The following is a 27,067-nucleotide window of genomic DNA, read 5'->3' as shown; positions in this document are numbered from 1 at the left end:
AATTTGTATGAAAATATTCTTATACATTATACATAAAATACAATTTATATTCTGCAACTATTAAAAAGATCATTAAGTTTGCTTTAGAGTATTCTTAATTATATATTAAAACATTATAAATTTATTTCAAAAAAATTATATTTTATTTCCATGAATTTGAATTAACGTACGAGTGTTTTACTGTAAAATTCTAAAATATTATAATGATGAAAAACAAAAGCATTTGACAACTTAAACTTTTCTTTAATTACATTTTGTGTCTACATAAATATTTTGGTATTGTCAAGTTCTGTGCTTATCATTAAATATATAAATACAGTAGAGTCCTGCAAACTCGACTTAATGTGGAATGAGATGAGTTTTACAGATTGCAATAATACTAGTTTAAATAGTGGAATTTTCATGAAAGTATTTTATGTACAAATTCATGAATTTATTAATTATGTATCAATAATGACTATTTCTATTTTTTATTAAATTTTGATTAAAAAACTATTGATATTTTACATCTATATATATTTATTGGACACCTTTGCAAAAACTAATTGATAAACTTTGTGTATAATTATTATTATTAATGCAATAATTATAATAATAGTGTATTTTATATAATAGTTATTATGTTAATTGCATATAGAGAAATATATGGACAAAATGATTATCCTTGGGTTGTAAGGAATGTGGTGGACTCATCAAAATCAGGTAGTATCTTATGAAAGAAAAAATATTTTTGCATGATAACATGTATTAAAGTAAAATTTTAACAAAAGAACATTCTATAAGTTTTAGAGTTTACTACTAAAATAAAGTCTTTGTGAAGATTTTTTTGTTAATAACTCAGTGATTCAAAATTTGGTATTGATATTTTATAATGATATTATGGAAATCTTGAGATGATTTTTGTATTTAATAAATACTTGAATAAAATTGAAAGATAGAACTTATAATAATAATATTATTTTGCTATTTTAAATATTTTTCTCTATAATTTTCAATAAAGAGGATTTAGTAAATAAGTAGTAAACAAACAAAAAATATATAAAAAATAAATTTTAATATGTAAAATTTTCTTTGAGACTAGAAATATTTTGTGAAATTAAAAATATTTTCCAAAAAGTGGATTGTAAATTGTTTATTCATTTAAATATTTGATCTATTTTTCAATAAATGTTATAAGAGATAAATTGGCTCATGAAAAATTAATTTCTAATCTCATGATCATATTATCATATGATTATTTATTTCCCAGAGATCTGGGATCGATTTATCATAGGTTCTGGAGACTCCAAAAAATATATATATACTTTCTTACTAGATTTATTTACAGGTAACCCCCGTATAACATGGCATTTCTATAGCACGGATTCACTCTAACACGGTTCTAGAATTGGGTAAAACCCTCGTACAACATGAAATGTAATAAAAACCATTAAAAGCTAACTTTATCTAATTTGAAATTAGATAAATCCTGTACAACAGTTCAATAAACATGATAACACTTTTAAGTGCAAAAGATACCTCATCTGACATTTTTCATTCAAGTGCGTACGTACTATCAGATTTTCCTGCATAATTTTTGTGAACTATTAGTACTTAAGTACAGTATGTAAATTTTCTTTTCCCGCCTTCTGTCGATACACGTGGTCCTTCTCAAAACTTGTTTCAGTGTTGCCAGATCTCGACGCTTCTGCTTTTGGTGTTGTTTAATTTATATTATTACTAGCTGACCTGGCAAACGTTGTTTTGCCATATAAATTATTTCTAGGTAATTTCTTAGGCATTGAACCGCACCTCCGACCATTGGGACAATCCACACCTTTACAAGTATACTTTAAGACTTTAACTGTGTCTCTTTTTTGGCTATGTAGATTAAAAATTTTCAGTTAATAGTGCTTAGTGATGACGACAAAAACATTGTTTAATTTATACTAATATGTATCACTTCTTAAGAAAATTTTAATAAAGATATTTATCTTAATTATGAAAATATAATAGCGTGTTTTTAAGTTTTGAAACCTATCCCCCCTTTTCATACTAGTTCTTTGTTTCGTATAACACAGATTCGCATAACATGGCAATTTTTTGGAACATAACTCCCATGTTATATGGGGGTTACTTGTATATGTAATAATAAAAATACTTATATACACAGTCTTGCATTTTTATTAGTCATGTTTTTTCTGTTTGTGGGGTTAAATAGAATTCTGAAGAATGTCTAATGTTGATTGCTTTTCTCTCTTCAGGATTTTCCAGAAGTAATTAATAGCATTGTAATTGTAGAGATCCCCAAGCCTATTAACCTCAACTTGGATGCTATTCTAAGATTGCTGTTCTGACATCCTTCTCACATCTTCAAAAGATGTTTCAGAGCAGATATCGGCATTAATCCTCTTTTTCAGAAGAAAACATCTCGCCGAGTTTCTTGGTGTTCTTTATTCAAGAGTTCTTGGTGTTCTTCTGTTGTCAGATCAGTTTCAGATTCCATTATGAGCTCTTCAAATCTTTCTCAGATGTGATTTTTGTTACTCCTTAATCTGTTTGAGTCTTCTTGATTATACAATATCTTTCTTAGATAAGATTGAACTGTGGCCTACTGTAGACCTGTTCAAGTCCTACTGCCCAGCAACATCAGACATCTTCTGCCCACTCTCTATCTTTGCTATTATACTCTCACCTTTCGAAAATAAAAACTGATGAATTGAATCAGAATCAGGAAAAATTTTGGTATCGTGTATCATCCCATCACTAGTTGTTATTCACAGTTAGTTATTCACTTTACTCAAAACACACTTAATAACAACTGAAAATGCCTGTCAAGTTGTGCATTTGAATTGTATATTCAAATTCTGACATCCTTTCACTTCTTGATAATACAAAGAAGGAATATATAGATAAAGGAATATCATTACATAATTTCCTCACAATAAACCTACTTTAATGAAGGAACGGTTAATAAAAATGAAAGATTTTAAACCTAAAGGTAACACAAATTTGTTCTGTGCATTTTGACAAAGATTGCTTTGTTTATCAGCCATTTACTAATAGAAGATAATTAAAACGAAATGCTGTACTAACTAAATTTGTATTTCATGCACCTTTGTTATTTTCTTTCATAAATTCTCCTAAGAAAATGAGAGATTAGTCAATTATGAAATATTTTTATAATTAAATCTAATTTTAATTAGAATTATGTACATTTTTTATTAAATATCATTATATAAAAAAATCACACGTCAAATAAATTATATAATGTCATTACTAACATTTTCACATGTTTTGTTCAGTACAAATTATTGTTCCAGAAGTAGATGAAATAGTAGAAACAGAATTATTAATTATAAAATTTTAGACCTCATGAAGTTTAACTGATGAAGCTGAATGCAACAAAGGATTGTTTTTTCAAATTTCCAGTTGAAAAAACTATTGTGGAATTAAAAATAATTTGTCAAGAAACTTAAAATGCTAAGGGACATATGTTATTAATCTATTGATTATTGGAATTTCAAATATAGGAAAATTGTTCTGATATATTTAACAGAAGTAAAAAATATTGGTCTAATTGTCCAGTAATAAATAAGAATAAATGGCACTATCCCTAACAAAAAATACAGTGTGAATGAAACAAAAAATGGAGACTGGAACCTATGAGGTTTCTAATCTGAGTGGGCAGAGATTGCAATCTTATTGCACTTGTGATTAAAATATTTTGTTCTAATATAAATGCCAGCAAGTGCGTCAAACATTTTGTCTCATAAATGGGAAAGAGGGATAAAACAAAGCAGCTTCTTGTATCAAATTCTCATAAATCAGGGTCATACTGTACAGTATTTTTTTATTTAATGAAAAATATATTTCTAATCTGAAAGTATTTAAAATAATGCTTTTTAGAAGATGTGATTTTTTTTTCTATTAAAATATTTTTGTTTGTTGCATTTTTCAGTTATCCATATTAATTGATTCTCATGTTTATGAAAAATTCTGAAGTATTTATGAAATTGGCAGAAAATCTAAATTATTTAACTTCTGTTTAATATACTAAATCAAAAATGACTTTATATAATTCATATAAAATATCAACTAAATTTTGAATCAGTTTAAATAATTTATTACTTTGTAAAAGTTATTTATTTATGCTATTTAAAACTTTTATACTTTATTATTATATTATTTCTTAATTGCTTTTTCAAAAATATATTTCCATAATATAATTTTTTAAATTTTCTTATTCTTAAAAAATAAAAGAATTTATACTAAAATTTTATAGGAACAGATTATGAATGAAATTATTGATGAATGGGAAGGAAATGTTGTTTCTTCTATGTTGGGTCTGTTAAGTAGAGAACATCAACGATTACAACAAGAAGAATTTGTTTGTCTCATTGCTGCTCGTGTCAAACAACAGAGAGAATTAAGAGAGGCAGAAGAAATGTGGAGGAGGCATACTGAAACACAATTTCGTGAATTGGAAGACCAAATTGTTAGCGATGTGAGTTGAAATACATATATATATATATATATTATATGTGTGTGTGTGTATGTGTGTGTAATTATTAATTTTTTAAGTAAATTCTAGAGTTAAAAATCACTTTCCATTATGTTTTATAATATAAAATAACCATTTCATTTATTTATATTTATCATTTTCAAAAGAAAGTAATATTTATTCTAATTTTGTTATAACAAAATTCTTAAAGAACAGCTTTAATGATGGTTTTTTTAAAATCATTTCAAAGTAAATTAGAATTTATTCAAGAAATGTTTTGGTCTACAGTTTGGTCAGCATCAGCTAACTATGACTGGCCAAACTGCAGGCTGAAAATATTTCTAGAATAAATTTTAATTTTTAGGTTTCTTTAAGCGAGCAGCATATTTTCCTCTAATTCAAATTTCATTCAGTTTCAAGGCAGTCCTTTAACCATTCTATTAGATGGACTGTTCTATAATAATGCAGTATGAATCTTTATATAAATAAAAAATGTGGGATATTATCATCAATATAATTAATGCATATTTAAATATTTATAAAAATAATTCAAAATATATTTTAAACATTTTATAAGATATATAGTAAAATATCTTTTTAATTGGCTTTATAAATATTTACTTAATTATATATTAAATAAATATTTATAAAGCCAATTATAAAGTAATTATACAAATAAAATGCACTGTTTAGTTTCTATACAGGTTAGAATACTCTAAAAAAACTAAGAATTTAAATATTTAAAATTAACTTAAAAAATTTCCATTTAAAATTGTTTGAATAAATACATTTTATGATATAAAGGGTGTCCACTTACACTAAATTAATGTTGGACAGATGTTTATGTATGTGGTGTATACTTGTTCCAGTACTAAAATAACCAAAGGGAATCAATTTAAGATGATTTAGAATAGCATACAAATAATCTCTGACTGAAAAGATAAAGACAACATTGCAGAAATTGATACAAAAAAAAGTGAACTTTATTTTGTTGGAGAATTTTTCTTGAGTATAAGGCCTTGCTTTTGCACACTATCACCTAGCAGGCTGAATCATGTTAGTTCTTAAAGAGACATTGGCATTGTGTTGCAACATTTGCCAAGATTGTTTTTTTGATTTGCATCTTGGTCTGATGTTTGAAAAATTTACATACAGTAGAGCGTCATTTATCTGAAAGCCGATCAACCGAAACGTCGGTTAACCAAAAGCTTTTCAGTCGGACTGTGTTGAACATTTTTGATACTAAATTAACTTCTAAAGTATAATTTTTTTGTTTTTATATTTTTCAATATATTTATTTTGTTTGTACAAAATAAAGAAATAATTTTTAACAATACAATAGCCACGATTTTTATTATAAAAATTTTCGTTAGGCTTAAAATGTACAAAAATTCAACACAAAGCAACACGCAACGGAGAAAAATTTCAACATTGGATAGGTTGTTAATATATTTTTTCGTACGTAATTGGTTATCCGAAAAATAAGTTATCCAAACAACCCCAGTCCCCAATTGATTCGGATAAACGACGCTCTACTGTATTTCCATTGAATTATCATGCAATTGTCATGTCCCTTTGTTGAATGATTCATTTATCTTACTGAATGCATTATCATCATTATGGCACTTATTTGCCCCTGGACAGATATTTAAGTGGACACCCTGTATATAAGAGACAAGCTCATTAAACGAGGTTAGTAGCACTGCTAAAGAAAAATAACAAAGTATACAAGATTGAGACTAATAAAATTAAAAAATACAGTAATGCAACTTTGCACCAACAGTTGTTCTGCCAGGGGGCATTGTGTCTACTACACAGTTTACAAAATGTCATTGCCCACATCAAACAGCAAGATGATGATTGATTTTTGACAGCTGAAAGCATTAGGCCTAGTAAGATCCATCACTGGATATATGCACAATGTGGAGAGTTGTGCATGTCATTATAAAAAGCTTGCATGCAAGTGGGCTCAAAAATTCAAGGCCAAACAAACATAGACAATGAGCTGTGTAGACTTTTGATGAAATTTATCTTTGTATACTAGTACATTTATCAATTAACAGGACTTATTATACTGGAATATTATGGATGCAGATATTATTTCTGATCAGTATGACTATGTATCTGCATCCATAATATTCCAGTATAATAAGTCCTGTTAATTGATAAATGTACTAGTATACAAAGATAAATTTCAGTTATTATAAAGGACACAAAGGCATAATAATTGTGTAGACTTTTAACCTCCCTGCAAGCTTTCTGAGCAAAACATAAAAATAGTTTAAACAATTTTAAACAATCATGATATTAAAACAATTATTGGGTTGTTCGGAAAGTTTGTAGCGATTTTTGATAGCCGACAGTTGAGACACCGATTGACGCAAAAATGATTAGAATTGTACAAACCAATGAATATTACGATAAGATTATTCAAATAGCGTTTAATTTGGCTCATTGCAAAAATGGATGCGAACAACGTGCATTATCGACACTTGTTTCTTTTCTTTTTTCGTAAAGGCAAAAATGCTGTACAAACAGCAAAAAAGATATGTGATGTTTATGGTGGGAGTGCTGTATCAGAATCAACTGTTCGAAAGTGGTTTGCAAAATTTAAAACGGGTAATTTCAGCCTTGAAGATGCTCCTCGCTCAGGAAGACCTCCTGTTATTGAAGAGGACCAAATCAAAGCATTATTGGATGAAAACCCTCATTACACAACTCGAGAGATTGCAGACATAGTGAAGTCATCAAACAGTACTGTATTTCAACATCTAAAGAAGCTCGGATATGTGAATCGTTATGACATTTGGATACCTCATGACTTAACGGAAAAAAACTTACTGGATCGCATCTCCATTTGTGATTCTCTTGAAAGACGAAATGAAAATGATCCTTTTCTGAAGCGTTTAGTGACAGGTGATGAAAAGTGGATCATTTATAACAACATCAGCCGAAAATGATCGTGGGGTAAGAAAAATGAATCACCATTAAAAACTCCAAAGAAGGTCATGCTCACTGTCTGGTGGGATTGGAAAGGAATCCTGTACTACGAGCTGCTTCCACAGAATCAAACAATTGATTCTGATAAGTATTGTTCCCAATTGGATAAGCTGAACATGGCAATTAAAGAAAAACGTCCGGAACTGGCCAATAGAAAAGGCATTGTGTTTCACCAAGATAATGCCAGACCTCACACGTCTTTACGAACACGCCAAAAATTATTGGAACTAGGCTGGGATGTTTTACCCCACCCCCCTTACTCACCTGACCTTGCCCCGTCGGACTACCATTTGTTCCGTTCTCTACAAAATTCCCTTCATGATAAAAACTTTGATACTTTGGAAGCTTGCAAAAACCACGTGGATCAGTTTTTCACGGAAAAAACTGGAAAGTTCTACGAAGAGGGTATCATGAAGCTGCCCCATAGATGGCAACACGTCATTAAAAGCAATGGTGCATACATAATGGAATAAAAGTATATTTTTAGTATTAAAACAATTTCTTTTATTTCTCTTAAAAATCGCTACGAACTTTCCGAACAACCCAATATATGCTGTATAATTCTTACATATTTAAATGTTTTAGATTAATTAAAATATATATCATTATTACTATTGTTAACTATTACATTTAACTATAAAACATTGTGCATTTAAAACTGAAAGATAGATCTCTAAAAATTTCAATGCAAAAATATGGAAAAGTCATTTTGCATTTTCAGTCATCATAATTCATTTTCAATTATTTATTATTGTGAAAAATATATTAAAAAACTTATGGCAAATAAATTTTCTAAAGTAATTTCCTGCATATAACCCATGAATTATCTGTGATTTTAAAGTCAGTTTGAAATCAGGTGCAGACAATTCATCCTGGCAATTTTTACAGATTATGCATAGGAAAATAACTTTATTTTGTCAGAAGAACTCTGTTTGCCAGGTGTTTGTTTGATAGCACAAGAGTTAAATTTAGCAAAATCCTTTATGCATTCAAATGTGACTAATGATTTGCAAATGCAGGTGTGTGCGAAATTCATGTCGAAAGTTTTGTCAGATGAGCAGAAGGAACCCCATGTGACAATTTGTCATGAACTGTTGGAACATTTGGAGATTTGGAACACTCTGGCCAAAAGATTTGGAGGCTGATCCAAATCTTTTGGCCAGAGTGATAACCGGTGATGAGACATTGTTTCAGGACGATTTAGGTGGTCCGAGCGGCTTCAATGGGATGTCTGAACAGCCTTGCAGTTGCCAACTTCCAGGGGACATATGAAGACTGGAATGGAAAAAGCACTGGCAGCGGTGTATTGGTGCAGGAGGGTCATATTTTGAAGATTATTAACTCACTGTACATATATCTTCAAGAAATTCCTTTTTATGGTTTCAGTCCCAATACTTATTGGACAAACTTTTTATATATATAAAGCATTTTTTATGTATTAAGCTATCTTGATGTATTATTTTCTAAGATTTGAAATAATTTTAGTATTTGATTGATAACAGGTACAAATGGTAGAAGAAGAAGCTATGGAAAGATATCGAAATTATGTTCTTGCTGATACAATTACCACATTAGCAGATGAAGAAGTGAGAATAGAACTAAAATTAATGACTGATATAGCCTGTTTGGCACATCTGAAACCAGTTGCTGACTGTTTGAATGACAGTCTTGTATTAGCAGCTAATGATGTAGCAGTAGACAATCTTGGAAATATAAAAGAATTTAGTGAAAATGTAACAAATATACATAAAGAAGTAACAGATAAATGTATGAACTTTATTTTGTCAGAAGATTTTATATCCAGCTTGGCAGATTACAAAGTACGAAGAGAAATGATACCATTAGAACAGAGAAGGTAAGGTATTTTATTTTTAAATAAAAATTTAAAATAAAATTATGTCTATCAGATTATGTTAAAAATTATACAAACAGAAAATTTCATAAAATACCATGCAAGATCTTTATGTGGTAAGTGATTATTAATTAATAAAGTGTATAAAAATAAATAGCAAACTATCGTATTACCATATTAATAGAGAAAAACAAGTTACCACATAGCAAGTCTGATTGCTAAACTAGATATTTTTTCTGTTAGTATCTATTCAGTGCAGTTATCATATTCATAATAATAATAATAATCTACAGGAAACTGAACTTTATTTCTTCTTTAAGTGATATATTCCGACTATAACCATTTTTGATTTATGGCTTATTTCTATTTGTTAAGAAAGAAGAAACAACTGAAAAATTGGAAGCAAAAACCTATAAATTAAAATGATACCATTTTATTTATTTTTTCACCATTACTATGCATTTTAAGCCTGGTAAGCCTTAAGCATTTTAAGCATGTAGTGATCTGGGGATTGTTTTTGATGACAAATTAACTTTTTAGAAGCACATTCAGAAGATAGTAAAATCCTCGTCAATCAAATGTGGAATTTTGTGGTGCTTTTCTAGGTATATATCATTTGGGTCAGTGTTAAGAGCTCTTTATTTGACAAATTTCTAATCCATATGTAACTACTGTTTGCCAGTCTGGTCAACAACAGCTTCATCCCGTTTAAATAAAGTCATTAATGAAATTCAAAAGGTTTATTTTCTTCTAAATAAACTTAGTAACCTACCATATACTAATAATCCTGTTATAGCAAGAATTCAGCTTGGATTACCTGACCCAATAAAACATGTAGAATATTTTGACTAATTACTTCGTCTTAAATTTTACGATGGTATTATAAATAACTATTGGCTTAGTCTGAGAGTCCCCAATAAAAGAACCCGTAACGATGCTTGTATACATACTCCATATTGTCGTTTATCCATTTCCCATAGATCAATCTTTTATCGTATAGCCAAAAGCTCAAAATTAATAGAACCAACATTGGATACAGATTATATTATTTTTAAAGGACCTGCAAACAAATTTTATATACAAATGAGCAAATATTTATTGTACCATTGTCACAATGCTGGGCTGCAATTTTTAATTATATATTTTTTTTAATTAATTTAAATATATGCTCTCTACTTACAAATTAGTAGTGTCTTGTCCCTGTACATCATATTTTTCCTTTAGCAATTGAGAGCAGATTTAGATAGATGACCAGCACAACTCAAGATTAAGGACAGACAGATGAAAGTGGAAATTTATAGGTCTACAACATAGGTTATCAATTGGGCTGCAATTTGAAAAAATTGTAGCCCAATCAATAACTAATAATTTTTTATTATCTATAACTTGCATCACATTTCCATTTTTTTATCTTAATTATCATTTTTTAAATCTCTTTTATTCATGTTTTAATTCTTATAAATGTTTGTCTAGTATAATTTACTTTTATTTTTTAATGGTAAAAATAATAGATATTAGCAAACTAGGTTTTAATTATAATTAGTTATGTACAAAGTAAATAAGAATATACATATGATAAATACTTTTTTATTTTATCAATAATTATTGTTGAATCATTTGTATAGTTTTTAATGTGGGTGTAAGTGTTAAAATGAGGGATGGAAATCAAATGTCTATGGACATTATTGTATAAGGAAAAGAAATAATTAATAAAATAATTATTAATCATTTCATTTTCTTTTATATTTGCATAAAACAATAATCATTATATTAAATGAAACTTTAACCATGTTGTTTTGTTAACATTAATCTTAAAATTCCATTATCTCAGAATGGAATGTCAAAACTATTCATATATATCATATTCTTTATATTTCTCATAATTAAAAATAATAGGAGAGGTAAATTTTCAAATTATAATTGTAACCCATAATTCAAAAAAGTTCTTGATAATGTTTATCTTAACATATTTCAAATTTATCATTAAAAAAACTATTTTTAAAACTCATTTTATGTTTAAATTTTCTGAGAAATTCTAAAACTCAAATATATAGTCTTTAACCCTATGTATCCATGGACCCATGAGCTTGCAACATATAATGTGCTGTGTGTGGAAGAAATGTATTGTGAGGTGGAAAGTAAAAGTAAGACAAGAGGCAAGGTGGTGCTAATGATGATGAAACCAAGCTCAAACCAGTGCTGTTTTACCAAAGCACTTCATGCATTTGAGTCCGAGATTTCTTTTGGTATTGTGAGCATACAAAAACAACCAAGTAAACAAACAATAAACTTTCAACATTTATATAACTTGAAAAGTACTTCTAAATAAAAACTTTACATCTTTTAAAAACATTCATTAATGCAGATTGAACTTAATTTGCATTAACAAATTTGACAGTAGAAAAAATATCACTATAACCCAGAAGATGTTTTTTGATTTAGTATAGGTATCCCTTGCTTAAGGCAGGATTTGATTAACTTGTGAAATTGATTTCCAAAATTATTTTGATATGCGGCAGAAGTTTTAATTAATGCGACTTTAACAGCTGTCTTTACTTAACATATATATATTTTTCTCAACAAAACTAGCAAATTCACTAAAATAAAAATATTTGTTCTAGCGGGTGGTGGTTGTTCATTTGAGTACCGAGGTACCACCGTACTTGATTAATGCAATTTTAATTTATGTGGTAGCATCAAGGGATACCTGCATAGGCCTTTAAGAAAGTATCGATATTTTTTTTTTGTTTTTGATTAGGTTTTCTAATGAAAATGACAAGGTTTCACTGTGTATGAATTTTAAATTTTATTAATATTTTCCTCAAATGTATATATTTAAAAAAGTAGCTTTAAAATACTATTTATAACTTAATTAAAAATACATAATTTATATTTTTATAAACAGGAGATATCCAGATGATGATGGAGAAATTGATTTTCTTATACAAAAAGAGCAAGACTTAGATGTCTCTGGTAAAAATCTGCTTATAAACATTACATAAACCTATGTAATGGCTAATTAATTTTATAATAAATCTTTTAAAGAAATGAAAACTGCAGCAAAAGGAAACTCTTCACCTCTGGACGAAGATCAAACTACCGATACAGAAGTGGCTATTTCAGAATCTCTTATGTTGGAAGAGGAAATTTGTTCATTTGATTTAAATGGTAATGATGATCTAACCAATTTACAAAACAAAAATCAATTAAAATGTTCTTAATTTAGTTAATCAAAAAGCCATAATTCGTATTCCCAATAATAAACTAATGATTTAAATTCTCATTTCTTTAGTTTAATGCTGGATAAAATACGCAAGAATTTGTAAATGTGGTAATTCCAGCTTGTTAATCCGAACAAATAAGTTCATTTACGTGAACAATTTTCAAATGATTTTTTCCCCCAATCATCATCTAGGCAAATATTTATTGAAATATATTTAGAGAAACAAAATAGCTTCTTCATAAATGAATGATCAATAAATTGACCTCGCTCATTGAAATGAAATATTTGAGTAGAAAACAAATTTAGAGAAAAAATGGTGCAGTTAAAAAATGTCTAGTGCTATCAGAAATAAATTAAATTTTAAAGTATCTTATTTTTTCTGGTTCTGTGGAAATCAAAATTTAATCCTCAATATCTCATAAAATTGTTTATTTGGATATTATGACAAACACGTGTCACTAGTCTGTTTGTAATTTATATGCATTATTTTAAACTAAAATATTTTAAAATTAAACTTTATATATTATTTACAATTATTGATATTTACAGCTAAGAGTAACTGCAAAAAAACAAATGTCATAAATTATATCAGGTTGGAAAAATGAGATTTAGACATTTTTTTTTTCTACAAATAACAAAATACTGTTGTAGAATAACAAGAGAGCATTTCATCACATATTTCATTGGAAATAGGTGCATCAGCAATAGCCAGGTTGAGACTGAAGTTTTAAACACTAAAATGTGTATGTTGGACGTTCAGCACCACTTTCCTGTAAGCCTAGAAGTTTCCAAACATCATTGCCAAACTTCTAGGCTTACAGGAAAGTGGCACTGAACGTCCGACGTACACATTTTCGTGTTTAAAACTTCGGCCTCAACCTCGCTAATGTCTGACAATATGAACAATTTTCAAAAAACAACGTTTGCATGCTATTTTGCATCACTTCAAAAGTGGCCACAATGTAATGAAGGCTCACAATATCTTCTGCAAGGCATTTGGTGAGTATACCAGTCAACAGGCAACCTGCTACAATTGGTTCAAGAAATTCAAGGATGGAGACTTCTCACTTCAAGATGAATCCCATTCGGGTGGCAATTCCACCATTGATGATGATCTCCTGTAACTGATACACAATAATCCATGGTTGACAACCAGAAAATTAGCTTGACAACATGAGTGTTCCAATATAACCACTACCAATCACCTTCATGCTCTTGGCAAGGGGTTGCTATGAAAAGCAAGATTATTTGTTCACAGTTGAATTTTTGGATGAAGTCCAATACAACCACAATGCACCAGCACACTAAAAATGACCTTAGAAAAGCTGGCCAATCTGAGTTGAGGTTCTACCTCATCTACCACAATCCAGACTTGTTGTCAACTGACTACCAACTATTTCATGCCCTGCAGAATCATATTGCCAATATCCATATGAGAATAATAGAAACTTTCTTCAAAAAAAAAATCCCAGTCATTTTATGCTCATTGGATTGAAAGTTTGTAGCAAAGGTGGCAAGATGTAGATAATCACCATCAATATTAATAACAAGACCAAACTAATTGTTGTTGAATTAATTTTTGAAATTATCTTTAATATCAGGTTGTAAAGGTGAAATTTAAGTGTAGAATGTCATACCTACACTAAAGAATATACCTCTTACAAGTTAAGCACTTAATTGTCATTAAATACTGCCAGACGACGGCCGAATGGCTCGAGTGGTCAAGATGGCAGCCTACCACTCTGGAAGACTTGGGATCAAATCCAAATGGGTCGAGAAATCCCCAGGAATTTTTTGGGGTGGTTGTCTGGATATGTCGGGCCCTTGTCCCTCACTACTAGGCTGCCCCGTTGTGGGCCTGGCCAAACCCATAATGGGTTTGCTAAAAAGAAGTCCTCTTAGTGCCTAGAGTTAAAAAAAAAAATACTGCCAGATAATTTGGTCCAAAAGTAGATCGCCTTTGACACTCATACTTTTAAGTTGCTTTCAAGAGCTACATAAGAAATAAGAAAAATAGTTTGTCATCAGCAATTGAATTTTATGAAGAAATTTTCAAATTAAAATTGCTTTATCAGGCAATGTTTATGACTGTGGTAAACCTGCAGTAAAAAAAGCCATTTCAAATGAAATATTATTTTCTTATCTAAATGTATTAAAGCTGCTTTACTATACAGTGCACCCATTATAACATTAATATAAACTGTTACTGATGATGATTTGATAATCATATAAATAAAATAATTATATATATATATATATTTGTCATTATCATTTCCAAAATTGATGGTAAATCTGATGAGCAAAATGTTTAAATAATGCATATGTAATTGCTCCAAAAAAATTTTTTTTGCTATTTTTAACAATATTTATTAGAACTTTTCAGCTGAGTTAAAATATTCTGTTTACATATAAAGTTGAATCATCATCATAAAACAAATAATATAAAATTTTATTCTTGTTTGTTTAGATAAATATATCATTAAGAATTCATATTATACTGTTTTATGCATAAAGAAACTTGTTTCATTTTATTTTTAGGTGAAGAATCAGATTGGATTACAGAAGAAAAGTGATAAGACATAAAAAAAAGTAAAAATGATTTGTATTGAACAAAAAATAATAATTGAAATTTTTAAAACGTTTAATTACAACTTTTGAAAAATAAAATATATAATGTTCAATGTTTTTCAATATTCACAAATAAATTTTGTATATACAAAAAGCACAAATCTCGTTTTTAATTAATATCTTTCTCAAAAACACGATGTTATTCCGTACTCTCTTTATGTACAATAACTCCCCGTGATATCATTTCTGGAATTTCCACTGCAAGCCACGGACCTAGCTGTAAAAAATAAAATCATTCGATATTTGTATAAGTAAAATATATGTATAAATATGTATAAATATATACAAAAAGTTACAACTAACTATAATAATAATAATTTATAGTAGTAAGCTTTCTAAAGCCTATATACACTTTTCTTACAATAATTATTATATATATATATATATATATATATATTACACATACACCATATTTATTCCAATATAAGACAACCTCGCATATAGGACGAGGTGTGACTTTAAAGATCAAAATAAAGAAAATTAGATTTATTAATACAATTCTAATTTTATTTCGTTTAATCCCAAGTAAAATATCAAATGAACATAAATGCACACATTGTGTGGCAAAAAATACGGGCATTTTAAACTTTAAGGAAAAATCTTATAAAATCGACAACATAATTTGTTCACTTAAAAGTTAGACAATTGGGAACTGTTTTTGCCACCCGAATCCCTTCTCCATCGATTAGACTTATGAGTTTCTCCGAATTCTAATTTCTGGATAAGCATCTGTTTTCATGTGGGAATGGATAAAACATATCCAGCTGCCGTGTGATTCTGGAATTCAATTCAAAAGCTTTGTTTTCCCTATTGCTATTCATCTTTGAATCGTTCTTATGTATTGTCAGAAGTAAACGACCCAGATAAAATACCTCTTGTATTTAAAAACATAAGTAAGCATCTGGTAAAAAATGCAAATACATTGTTTATTTGCAAAAACGCTAAGAATCTTTCACTTGCGCATATAGGACAACCTAGGAATTTGAAGCAGTGAAAATGAATAAAAACCTCATCTTATATACAAGTAAATACGGTATACATATTTTTCCAATGTTGATACGCATGCATGTCTTATTAACAGGTTATGGTAGTATATGAAAATGATTATAAAGCACATCATGCATTCAAATGTGCGAGAGCTAGGACCCTGGACTTTGTAATCACCTTTAAAATTCTTTATGGGAAAAGAGCAGGTTTCAAAATTTTCTGGGAGGTAGCAAGAGAGAATTTTTGATTCATAGTTATAGAGCCGAGTTATAACTAAATAACACGTTAAATCTCAACACTTTCCAACTAGAGTTTTCATTTGAATAACAAATAAAATATTAGTCACATTCATAAACAGATTACTTAGGATTTATTCCTGTAAGTGGATGTTGGTAGACATAAGACATAAGCAAAAATGTATTTCTTGTAAGCATGTATAATATGCAAATCTTCAATGTATGAAAGGACATTGTCAAAGTGATCCAACAAGACCATCTTTGCTTATGCTGGTCTGAGTACCTGTTGAATTTTAAGTCATATTTTTGTTTGTTGTTAATAGGTTTGACACAAAAAAGTCCAGTACTAGCATTTTCTAATTGAATAAAGTTTTTGAATTTTTAAACTTTTCTTGTTAACATTTTGGATCTTACAATTTCATTGAAGTGACTACTAGCAGTTCCTGTGGTGAAATCTCAGGAACCAAACATCCAGCTTTTTGACTTTGAGAGAGGAAATTCTGGGAATGTGGGGGCAAGCAGTATTTCAAATATGTCGGCAATGAAGAAGGGGGCATCAAAAAAAAAAAAAACTACAGATCAGAAAGAAATCAAATTATTTGCATTACAAAAAGGGTAAACGATTACTTAAAAAATAATACTCTCCTTCAGATCTGAGCAACTAGCTAGAAACCTCATTAAGCATCTAAGCAGTGTTTTGACACTCATTACTATGCAGCATGTATGTTTGTAGGGTCAGCAGAATTGTGATGGACATTTGTATGATGCAATTGTGCAGTGATGAAAACAGTAAGTATTTTAGATAAATGTTTAATACAAGCAAATGTAAGTTGTATATTTCTGAAAACAAATTATACAATTGGAATTTACTAATAAGCAATGATGAGCTAATAATATAATATAAAAATATATTTTGTTGATGTAGGTCTCATAATTGGTATTATTTACTATTTTGATTTTTTACCAACAACTGTCAAATACCAACCATTAGTTCAATATGGGCCTCATCACAGCTTATTGCAACTTTAGCTGTAGATTGCTATTTTCAAATTTCAAGTTATTAAATGTATATCTTGGCACACCATTCCATGGCAGCCCAAGTCCAAATCAAGATTATTACTTGAAATTTTAAAAAGACTAAATTGAATTTGCTATAAGCCAGACATCATATGAATTGAATCATGGTGAGAACAAATCAGACTGACCAAAACAAGGCATCTGGAAGTTCCTCAATGCACAAATGAACAGGATGGCAGACATTTCATGTGCATAACAGTTATGAAAACCCTGCTAGGTTGGGGTCTGTGTCAACAGATGCTACTTGCAGCAGCGAGTTCTTCTCATTTGCCACTCAATAATACATTTTAGTAAAGCTAAAAACTTATACAGGTACTCCTGTACTTACAAACAATTTGACACTATGTCTGAAATTTAAAAATTGTGTGTGGATTCTGAAGTTCTCTTGCTGTTTATGGGGTGGCATTGAAGTCAGTTTTTGGTCAGCAATAAATAATATAATAAACCCAAATTAATTATTTATTAAAAATTTATTTCTATTGCATATTGCCATCTCTTTTTTTTTGTGTGTGTGTGAATTCCGAGGTTTTAAGGCCACTCGTGAGATTGTAGTTGTAACATTAGAGAAATGGCATTTTTCACTATTGTTTGCATTTTTATAAACGTTAGCAATTAGTGCTTCAAAAATGCATCCAAAATATAATAGTAAATCTAGCAATGCAAGTCGTGTGTTATGTTGCTTCATTTCTACAGAAACTAAACTGGACATTATTAACTGAATTAGGTAAAAAAAAATAAAAACACTGCATTTGAAACACTAAGTAGCAGTGAGTGAGAAAAACAAGCATAATGCATTCTATTAAGTACTGCACTGTACATTGAAGGATCAAACACTAACAAAAAGTGGTTATTCTGTGTAAAAATTACTTTCTGGGTTAGTTTTTGACTTATGACAAAATCTAAGTTGTTCATAAGTAGGAAAGCACCTATATGCAAAACTGAATTATGATAAAAATAAGATTTCTACACATTAAACTTTTCCTTCAAACAATTTTGTGCACTTTTAGAATAAAGATTTAGTAGTATGGAAATTGGAAGAACATACACCAATTTGGTAATATACAATATAGCTGGAATATTTAACAGAGATTGAATGAATTCCTGGTAGGCTATTGGTCCTATTGATTGTAGAAGTATTATAATTGGTAACAGTTTTACATACGTTAGTTTTTCCTTAACCAAACATTTTAAATCTTTTCACAACTGTCTGTTTAGAGGTATTTCATATGAATCATTGATGATGGAAAGATGGCTTCAAACTTACAGGAAGATTTAATTTTTTTCATGCAATGCATACAAATTATCATTACAAATTATAATTTAATTTCCATAAAATATATTGAAAAAGTAATAATTTTATATTTTTCATTGCATAATATATGTTAATACTTATTTCATAAAAATTCATTAAATTTTGCACCTTAATTCATTCCAAACAAATCATTACACTATACATATTAAAATTTGTAAGTTAGAGATTCAAGGAAGACCAACAAAGAAAGAATGATACAGTCATGGAAAACATAGAACAATGCCCTTAGCTGATCCATAGTAGGTAAGGGAGAGGTAGAAACCTGTATAAATCTTTGTTTACACATGCTGCCATGACTCAATTGACAAACCTAACTTAATACAATATTAAATTTAGACTTAGTAAACACTAGTGTTGTGTGTGTTTTCCCAAAGACACTTGGCAAGTTTTCTATCAGATATCTTTATTCATTCCAGTTGATGTTGACTTCTTTGCATTTTGGGAAAAAACACACAACACTAGTGTTTACTAAGTCTAAATTATAGAACAAGACACGGTTTCATCAAACAGATCAACAATATTAAATATAAAAAAAAAAAAAAAATTACTTACACCAAGAGCAATGGCATGAGCTATGCCAAATTTTGGAACATTCCTAGCCCACAATGGTTTGAAGTGATCTGTCATGCATATTTTTCCACCCCTGTAATATGTGAAATATATTAAATAAATTTGATAACAGAATTTCGATAACAGAATCTCAAATTAATTACCTGTACATCTTGGCAGTTTTACCATCTAATTCGGGAAGAGCAATTTCTGGTGCCGTAGTTGGATACGTTACCGGAATCTTTAACAGGATTTGTAATAAATTATTTTCATAATTAAAAAAATATATTAATCAATATATATAATAATGAGAAACTTATAAGCTTACGTCAAATTCTATATCAAATTCATACTTCATAAGTTCATGAATATACCAGCACTTTCCAAACCAACGGGTTCCATCTTTATTCGATTCTAACCGAAACCAATCGTTGTCCTTTTCTTTGTTGGTCTCTACATACTGAAATATTCGGCAAATTATTAATTAAAACTAGTTTAAACTGTTAAAACTGTTTAAAATTACAAATAATGTTTTAGGAAAAATCATCTAAATTATCTTAATGCTAACTCAAAATTGACTGTCTAATCATCGAAGAACATTCGCCAATGCAAATTAAAAAGAAAATTAACAAAGAATTAAGGTATGCAAGACTTATGACTTTTTGAAACATTACATTACTACTACTTAAAATGTTGTTCTAAGTTTTCTGTACATAACATACAAAATATGAGAAAGAGTAAATTAGCAAATTGCTAAACTATGAACGAAATTAATTTAAATTGTCCAATTTCTAACCTGTCAAGATTACTGTTAATGCATGTAGCTGTGCTTAAATTTAGGCATAAAAAATTTATTCAGAATTATAAAATATCATACTATCACAAAACTATCTTTACAATAGTTATTACAAGGCAATTTGTAAAATTCTTACCTTTTGTAAATTTTTATATTAAAGCAATTTCTAACCACATAATTCAAACAACTGTCTATGGCATTACGAAAAAAGAAGTTTAATTCACGAGTATTTTCAATAGTTTATGACTGTCTTTCTTCTGGCAATATGACGAACAGAACACCAGAAATCTAAAGATACAACACTTTCAAATTTTTCTCGTACACGAGCACAGAACATTGATAGAATTAACAAATATATTCAATCAATCTTTATTATTTGATATAACGGATGTTATTACAAAGGGTTAAAGAACATTGTTATTTTAAGTTTGATACATGAACAAAGAAATTATATAATTTATACAAAGTATGGCAAAACTATCACCGAATAAAATTTGTTAACAAAAATCAGATGGCAGTATAGCAACTCAAACACCCAAAAGAATGTTGCAAGGATCAAGAAGGTGTTTTCTCATATCCATCACTGTTGTTCCACAAAAAGAACGTTCAGAATCACCTAAGACATTAATTATTTTATCATTTAAGTTTATTGAAAACCTTTTTAATCTAAATTGTGCAGCAAATGACTATTTTATAACTCAAATTAGACAATAAATAAGGCGCTGACTCCACATTCCATTAAGAAAAATTTCACTGTTCCAACCTCTTTCACTCAAATAATGAACATCTTTTAACCAATATAAATTACGACCAATACGACCAGTCGTTGATCACAGTCCAGAAAACAAACTCTCACTTAAATACATATAGCAAGAGGACAATCCAATATTATTTAGTAGAATTACAAATATAAAACTGTACGATTGTATATTAGTGACAACCATTGTATATCATATAATTTCATATTTGTGGGAAGGTTATACAGACAATGTTGATGTAATGAACAAAGACTTCCACGTTAACAAGATTCTCCTGTCTCCACAATGTTTTACCAACAAAATTTGCAACCAAAGAGATTGGTAAATGTATGGTTAGAGATTCAATTTCTAATTTAAGTTTATAGTGATTATATATGAGTTACATACAGATAATGAAGCTGAGTAAAAGTTTAGTTAATTTTTTCTTTTACAACTTTTCACAGATTTTTTTTATCCAGTTCTGTATAATTCATACATGCAACTAAATATTGCAACAGAAAATTTCATTTGATGTAAACAATTTTATGGCACATGTAATTTTTGTCATAAATAAAAAATTCATATATCATAAATTATAACAAAAAATTAATTTTAGCAAAAAAATATATATTTTTATAAATAATAACATTTTCATCTATTATATATGTAAAAACTTTTTGTTAAATATTTTAATTCAGATAAGGAAAATCAATTGCAATTCTATATAATATTTTGTCCCGAAAGTGATATAGTACAGGGCTAGTAAAAAAAAAGTTGAACATGTTCTGTGAATATTTTGAACATAGCAGGAATCTAATGAAAGACATCATAGTTTTCCTCAAATGACTACATTAGTTCATCATTCTACCATCAGATATCAGGTGACACTGTTACAATATGGTAGCTACTGGACAGAAGAAAGCACTTTGCATACTAAAATTTCGTGTTAGTAACAAGGGTCCAGCAGCAGTTTCACACCCAATTTGGTAAAGTACACCTTGCCAAAAACTCAATATTCAGATGGTATGATCAATTTAACAGAACCAGTTGCATTTGTAAGGAAAAGCTTCTTGTCATCCTCTGGTGTCTAATAAGGGTGGTGAAGCAAATTCAGCACAGCCCACAAAAGTCTAATGGTCAGAGCCAGCCAAGAAATGATGTTCTGCAAAAGCTGTGTGGCTGCAAGAGCTTGTTGCGGAAACATCTGAATGTACCCTTATCAACTCCAGTGATTGCATTATCTAAAGTAGGGTGGCCAAGGGGTGATACCGAGTAGTGTCGTTAAGGAAAATGAGTATGTTGTGAAGTCACTTAACAAACAATTGGCAAGAAATGTGATACTGAACCCCATGGAGTTCTCATTAGGAACAACACTTTCTTTGACAACTCTTGTTTATTGAAAAGCTGGTGCAAACTACCTTTGAGTCTATCAAATATATACTTAAATCCTATTTTATTGAAACATAGGCAAGATTATTACTTTCATTTTAAAACTGTATTGTTTAATATCATTTATTGCAAATATAATGTCTGTATAAATGATAATTATATTTATAAAAATAATAGATAAAACTCCATTTACTACTGTGACCTGTGTGCTAATATCATATGATCAAAATAGGAAGAAATAATCCTCATTGCCAATTGGTCAATTTCCATTATCAGTGACACATGTTACTGATCACTTGAAACAAACACACAAAATTTGTGTGTTTGTCTCAAGGTGAATGACTGTACAAACCTAATGAGAATTGTAAAAGGTGTAGTTGAATATTGTTGTATTGTTCTCGACCAAGGATTGGCAACCTGTGGCGCACAGAATGATTTTCAGTTGCACTCTGAAATGTAATAAAAATTATATTTGAATTATTAATTACACATTTAAATGGAAGTCATAGTTCAGCGAAGGCCATTGTACATTAAAAATGAATCTCGTTTGCATATTTCTATTACAGCGCATACTCTGTGTTGCCATTTATGTGTCAGTGGCGTAGCAAACATAGCTGGTGCCTGACACTTTATTGGTGCCCCTCTTTTCCCTCCAGAAACACATATAGTTCATCTTGGAGACCATTTGGGCACCCTTCTGAGAGTGGCGCCCGGTGCATGATGCACCCCCTCGCTACGTTACTGTTATGTGTAATGCAAGCACTTCAAACGCAAGAACATAATTCAATTAACAACTTAACTTCAAAATTATACATTTTTGAAGTCCATCACAACCAGACTAATTTTGATAACATATATAACCACAGTGGCCAAACTGTGGCTCTTGAGCCACATGCGGCTCTTTTCTAGTATACTTGTGGGTCACTGCAAGATACTTAAATTTATACCAAATTTGTTTTACTTTAATTTTGCTTTTATTATTTTTTATGTATGATTCCTGGATAATATAAAATAAATAATATATTGTTTGAAATAAAAAAGTCAAAATATGGCAACGTTATACATTATTTATTGAAAAATAAATGTAATATTTATTAAATATCATAATACAGTAAAAACATTAATAGAAAAAAATAATTATAATGCTTATTTATATCCAAATCAACATTAAAAATGAATATAAGTATGAATAACAATTTCTATAACGTTAATAGTTTTGAAATTTATATTTCCTTATTGACAATTGAAACTAGGAAACGTTTTAGAATTTTTTGGTTTTTAAATTTAGATTATGCTACTTAATACGGCAATTATAATTTATTTATTATTAAAAAAATTATATTGTATTATAGAACATAATATAAAATGAAATAATAGCTAAAGTGTTGTTTTTTTTAATAAATATTTAAATGAATTGCTGTGGAAAAATATGTATATATGTATATGTGGCTCTTCAACGAATTCTGTTTTCAATATATGGCTCAAGTTCTAAAGAGTCTGGCCACCCCTGATATATAATACACTTGGTAGAATCATGTCGGCACTCAGAATAACACTATAACTTATGTTTGACACAATACCACTGAAAGATTGCTGATTCGTTCTAGGCCATACATTCATTAGATATGATCATTGACATTAAGTAGGCAAAACCTTTTCATAACGACAGTTGTTGCATCCGGTATTGCCTCCCAATCTTTCCGATTTTGTCTATTTTAAATAATTTCATTGTATTGGGTTGTTCGGAAAGTAATTTCATTTTTTTATTACTAGAGGAATTAGTTGTATTTTTACCAGCCAGTTTTCATTTAAATCACATTTTCATTATATATTTTGACAGCTAACATTTTTAAGGCTTATTTGTAAAAAATTTTGTTTGATTCCGTGCAATTGTTTTTTTTCAATGTCCCATCAAATATGAAAAATCAAAAGCATCATTTTCGGCATATTTTGCTTTTTTATTACCAAAAAATCAAAATGTTGTTCAAGCAAGAAAAAAAATTGTAGTACATGTAAGGAGAAGATGCATTGAGAGACAGTGCCAAAACTGGTTCACAAAATTTTGTTCCAGCAATTTCAATATTGAAGATGCACCACATTCTGGATGGCCAGTTGAAGCCAATGAAAACAAAATAAAAAGGTACTGATTGAAGCAAACTGCCAAATAACAACACGTGAAATCACAGATTAAATTTGTTGAATTGAACCATTTATGATATATGGGTTTCACATGTTCTTAAAGAGAGCATTTCTCTTTGGTGGGATTTTAAGGAATTTTTTTTTTTCCAGCTTTTACCAGACAATTTAACAATTGATTCAAAAGTGTACTGCCGTCGAGTAAAAAAATTGAGTAATATCATCAAACAGAAAAGGTCAGAATTGATCAACAAAAAAGGTGTAGTGTTTTACCATGATAATGTCAAATTTCACACAAGTTTGTTAACTCGTCAGAACTGTTACAGCTTGGATGGGATGTACTACCACACCCACCATATTTGCCAGATCTTGGACCCTCAGATTATTACTTGTTCCAGTCTTTACAAAATTTTTTAAAACAATAAAACATTTACTTCAAATGAAGATGTCAAAAATCACTTGGATCAGTTTTTTGTAAGCAAAGACCAAAACTTTTATGAATGTGAGAATCATGCTACTATCAGAAATATGGCAACAGGTATTTGACCAAAATGGTCAATATATAATTCAATAAAATATTTATATATTATAAGAAAATTGTTTTTTTTTTTTTTTCCATGAAAAACAAACGAAATTACTTTCTGAATAACCCAATAGAATCAATCTTTAAATATAGCAATTTTATTAACACACCAATATAATATAACCAATTTACAGATCAATAAATAAGTAAATTTTAAAAAATAAGCAATATTCATCAGTTTTAGACCTCATTTTCATTGATTTTGAAATCTCCCCAGTTGAATTTTAAATGTTATGGCCATCTTAACTAAAAGGCAGAGGATTGACTATCTTGACTGCCTACAGTTCTGAGTCGAGCTCATAAAATATGATGGTTCGTAGAAAGTTGCATTTAAATGATGAAGTAAGGTAAAGTTGCATTCCATCTTAGAAGTAAGGTAAACAAGCACAACATGTGAATTTGGGATACCAAAAATCTTCACTCATTTGTGAGACATTCTCTGCTGTTTCCAACTCAAAATTGTACAGAACTTTCTTTTTTGCTGGTAGTACTCTCATGGATCAACATACTTTGACATATTGACCAAGTGACTTATGCAACAAGTGGATCAGGACTGAAAAATTCATCAATCAAGTAAATGGAGTCAACTCACTATAACAACAATGAAAGACTACTTAAACACACAATTGTCACACTGATGGATTGGCCATGCTGCTGGCGATCATCAACTATTGAAGTGAGTTCTCCTCGGTTTCCTGACATGAACATGTTACCCCAGCTCTTTGTGGAAACCATTGATGCCAATATGCTTCAATGTGTTTGATAGGACAGACATTGGGTATACTATAGATTACTCCCTATGGAATTTCGTGTGTTTGGGTATATATCTGAACTCAGTGGACCGAGACGAGTTCAACGATACTCTACTTTTGGACCGAAGACGAAAAATAAAAAAGTTATCATACTTTTTTCCGGCGATCGCGCGATGATAGGGATGATCACACGTCACTCTCCGCTAAGTCGGCCTCGCTATTGCAATCAGGAATCCCGTTGCTTGCCGTTAAAATTGCCTTTAGTAGACGTTTCCCCCCTTTTTTTACTTTGTTCAAGAACTACTGTGAATCGATCACTAGTTTAGCACATGGCGGCGTGTGGTGGCGCCCGTACGAGAGGTCAGTCGGGCCGCCATGTTCGCTGCCATAAGTAACATTAATCGAAATGGCGATCGTGCGATGATCGGAAGTCGCGTCGCTCTCTCCACTCTCGTATCGCGTGTTTAACGCTCCGGGAGATGACCGTAGTCCGACGTCACGGTTTGCAGACTTTACCGCAAGATGGCAATACTAGCAACTACGGTGCCGTCTGGATGAGAGCATTAAAAAATTATGGTAACTTAAAAAGTGTGATAACTTTTTTATTTTTTTGTCTCCAGTCCAAAAGTAGGGTACCGTTGAACTCGTCTCGGTCCCGAGTTCAAACATATAATCAAAGTCCTGAAATTCCATAGGGAGTAATCTATAGTACACCCTAGACATTTGCAGTGTGTTCTCAGTCACTCTGCAAATGTCAATCAATTATGTTTTTAGTGCTCAATATGACTCAATCCTGTCAGGTAAACTTTCACAGTTGTTTTACATGTACCCTACATATACAAATTGGGTAGAAATTTCAGGGAAGAACTCTTAGATAATTTGTTAGTGCAAATGTATCGCTGAATGAGGTTGTTGGAACTTTATCAAAGCTACAGCCATATGTTAAATCTATTCCAAATAAAATATGTTGAAATCGTTCAATTCTTTGTACAAATTCCGCCATAATTACCAATAAGATTACTGCAGATGCAATATTTGTATATTTTCTGTGTTAAAAGTTTAACGGGAAATAAAGTTGCCTGGCTTTTAAATGCCACGTGGCCTTGAAATACGCCATCAATTTTGTTTAAAGTTAAAATTAATACAATACTTACTTTAATCAACGCTTGATATTCTTCTTTTAGTCTAGATGGCCATTGTTCCTTATCTCTAGGTCCAGCTTTCGTTTTTAATAACGGTAAACTACTCAAAGTTCTCTTCGTTACTTCGTCAACCATCTTGTTTTATAGCCAAAAACCCGCCACGTGCCACACGGCAGTGAAAATTT

At 29.8% G+C, this 27,067-nt stretch overlaps 2 protein-coding genes across 2 annotated transcripts; one reads left to right on the top strand and one right to left on the bottom strand.

Annotated features, from left to right (window-relative positions):
- Nucleotides 1-591: 591 nt before the first annotated feature.
- LOC136972266 (uncharacterized) lies at nt 592-15,208 on the top strand. The gene is made up of 6 exons (XM_067266827.1): nt 592-702; nt 4,265-4,486; nt 8,986-9,338; nt 12,241-12,308; nt 12,381-12,503; nt 15,097-15,208. The coding sequence occupies exons 1-6, from the start codon at nt 679-681 to the stop codon at nt 15,129-15,131; spliced, it is 825 nt and encodes a 274-aa protein (XP_067122928.1). The 5' UTR covers nt 592-678; the 3' UTR covers nt 15,132-15,208.
- On the bottom strand, nt 15,182-27,067 carry Ufc1 (Ubiquitin-fold modifier conjugating enzyme 1). Its single transcript, XM_067266828.1, has 5 exons — nt 26,895-27,067; nt 19,676-19,807; nt 19,512-19,588; nt 19,351-19,441; nt 15,182-15,403 (listed from the first exon to the last, which is right to left on the bottom strand). Exons 1-5 carry the CDS (start codon nt 27,015-27,017, stop codon nt 15,326-15,328), a joined length of 501 nt encoding a protein of 166 aa, XP_067122929.1. The 5' UTR covers nt 27,018-27,067; the 3' UTR covers nt 15,182-15,325.

Source organism: Centruroides vittatus, unplaced genomic scaffold (assembly GCF_030686945.1).
Source record: "Centruroides vittatus isolate TY-2023 unplaced genomic scaffold, ASM3068694v2 contig_2883, whole genome shotgun sequence".
Taxonomy (NCBI): domain Eukaryota; kingdom Metazoa; phylum Arthropoda; class Arachnida; order Scorpiones; family Buthidae; genus Centruroides; species Centruroides vittatus.
Note: the sequence above shows the minus strand (reverse complement) of the source record. Positions and strands in the feature narration are given on the sequence as shown.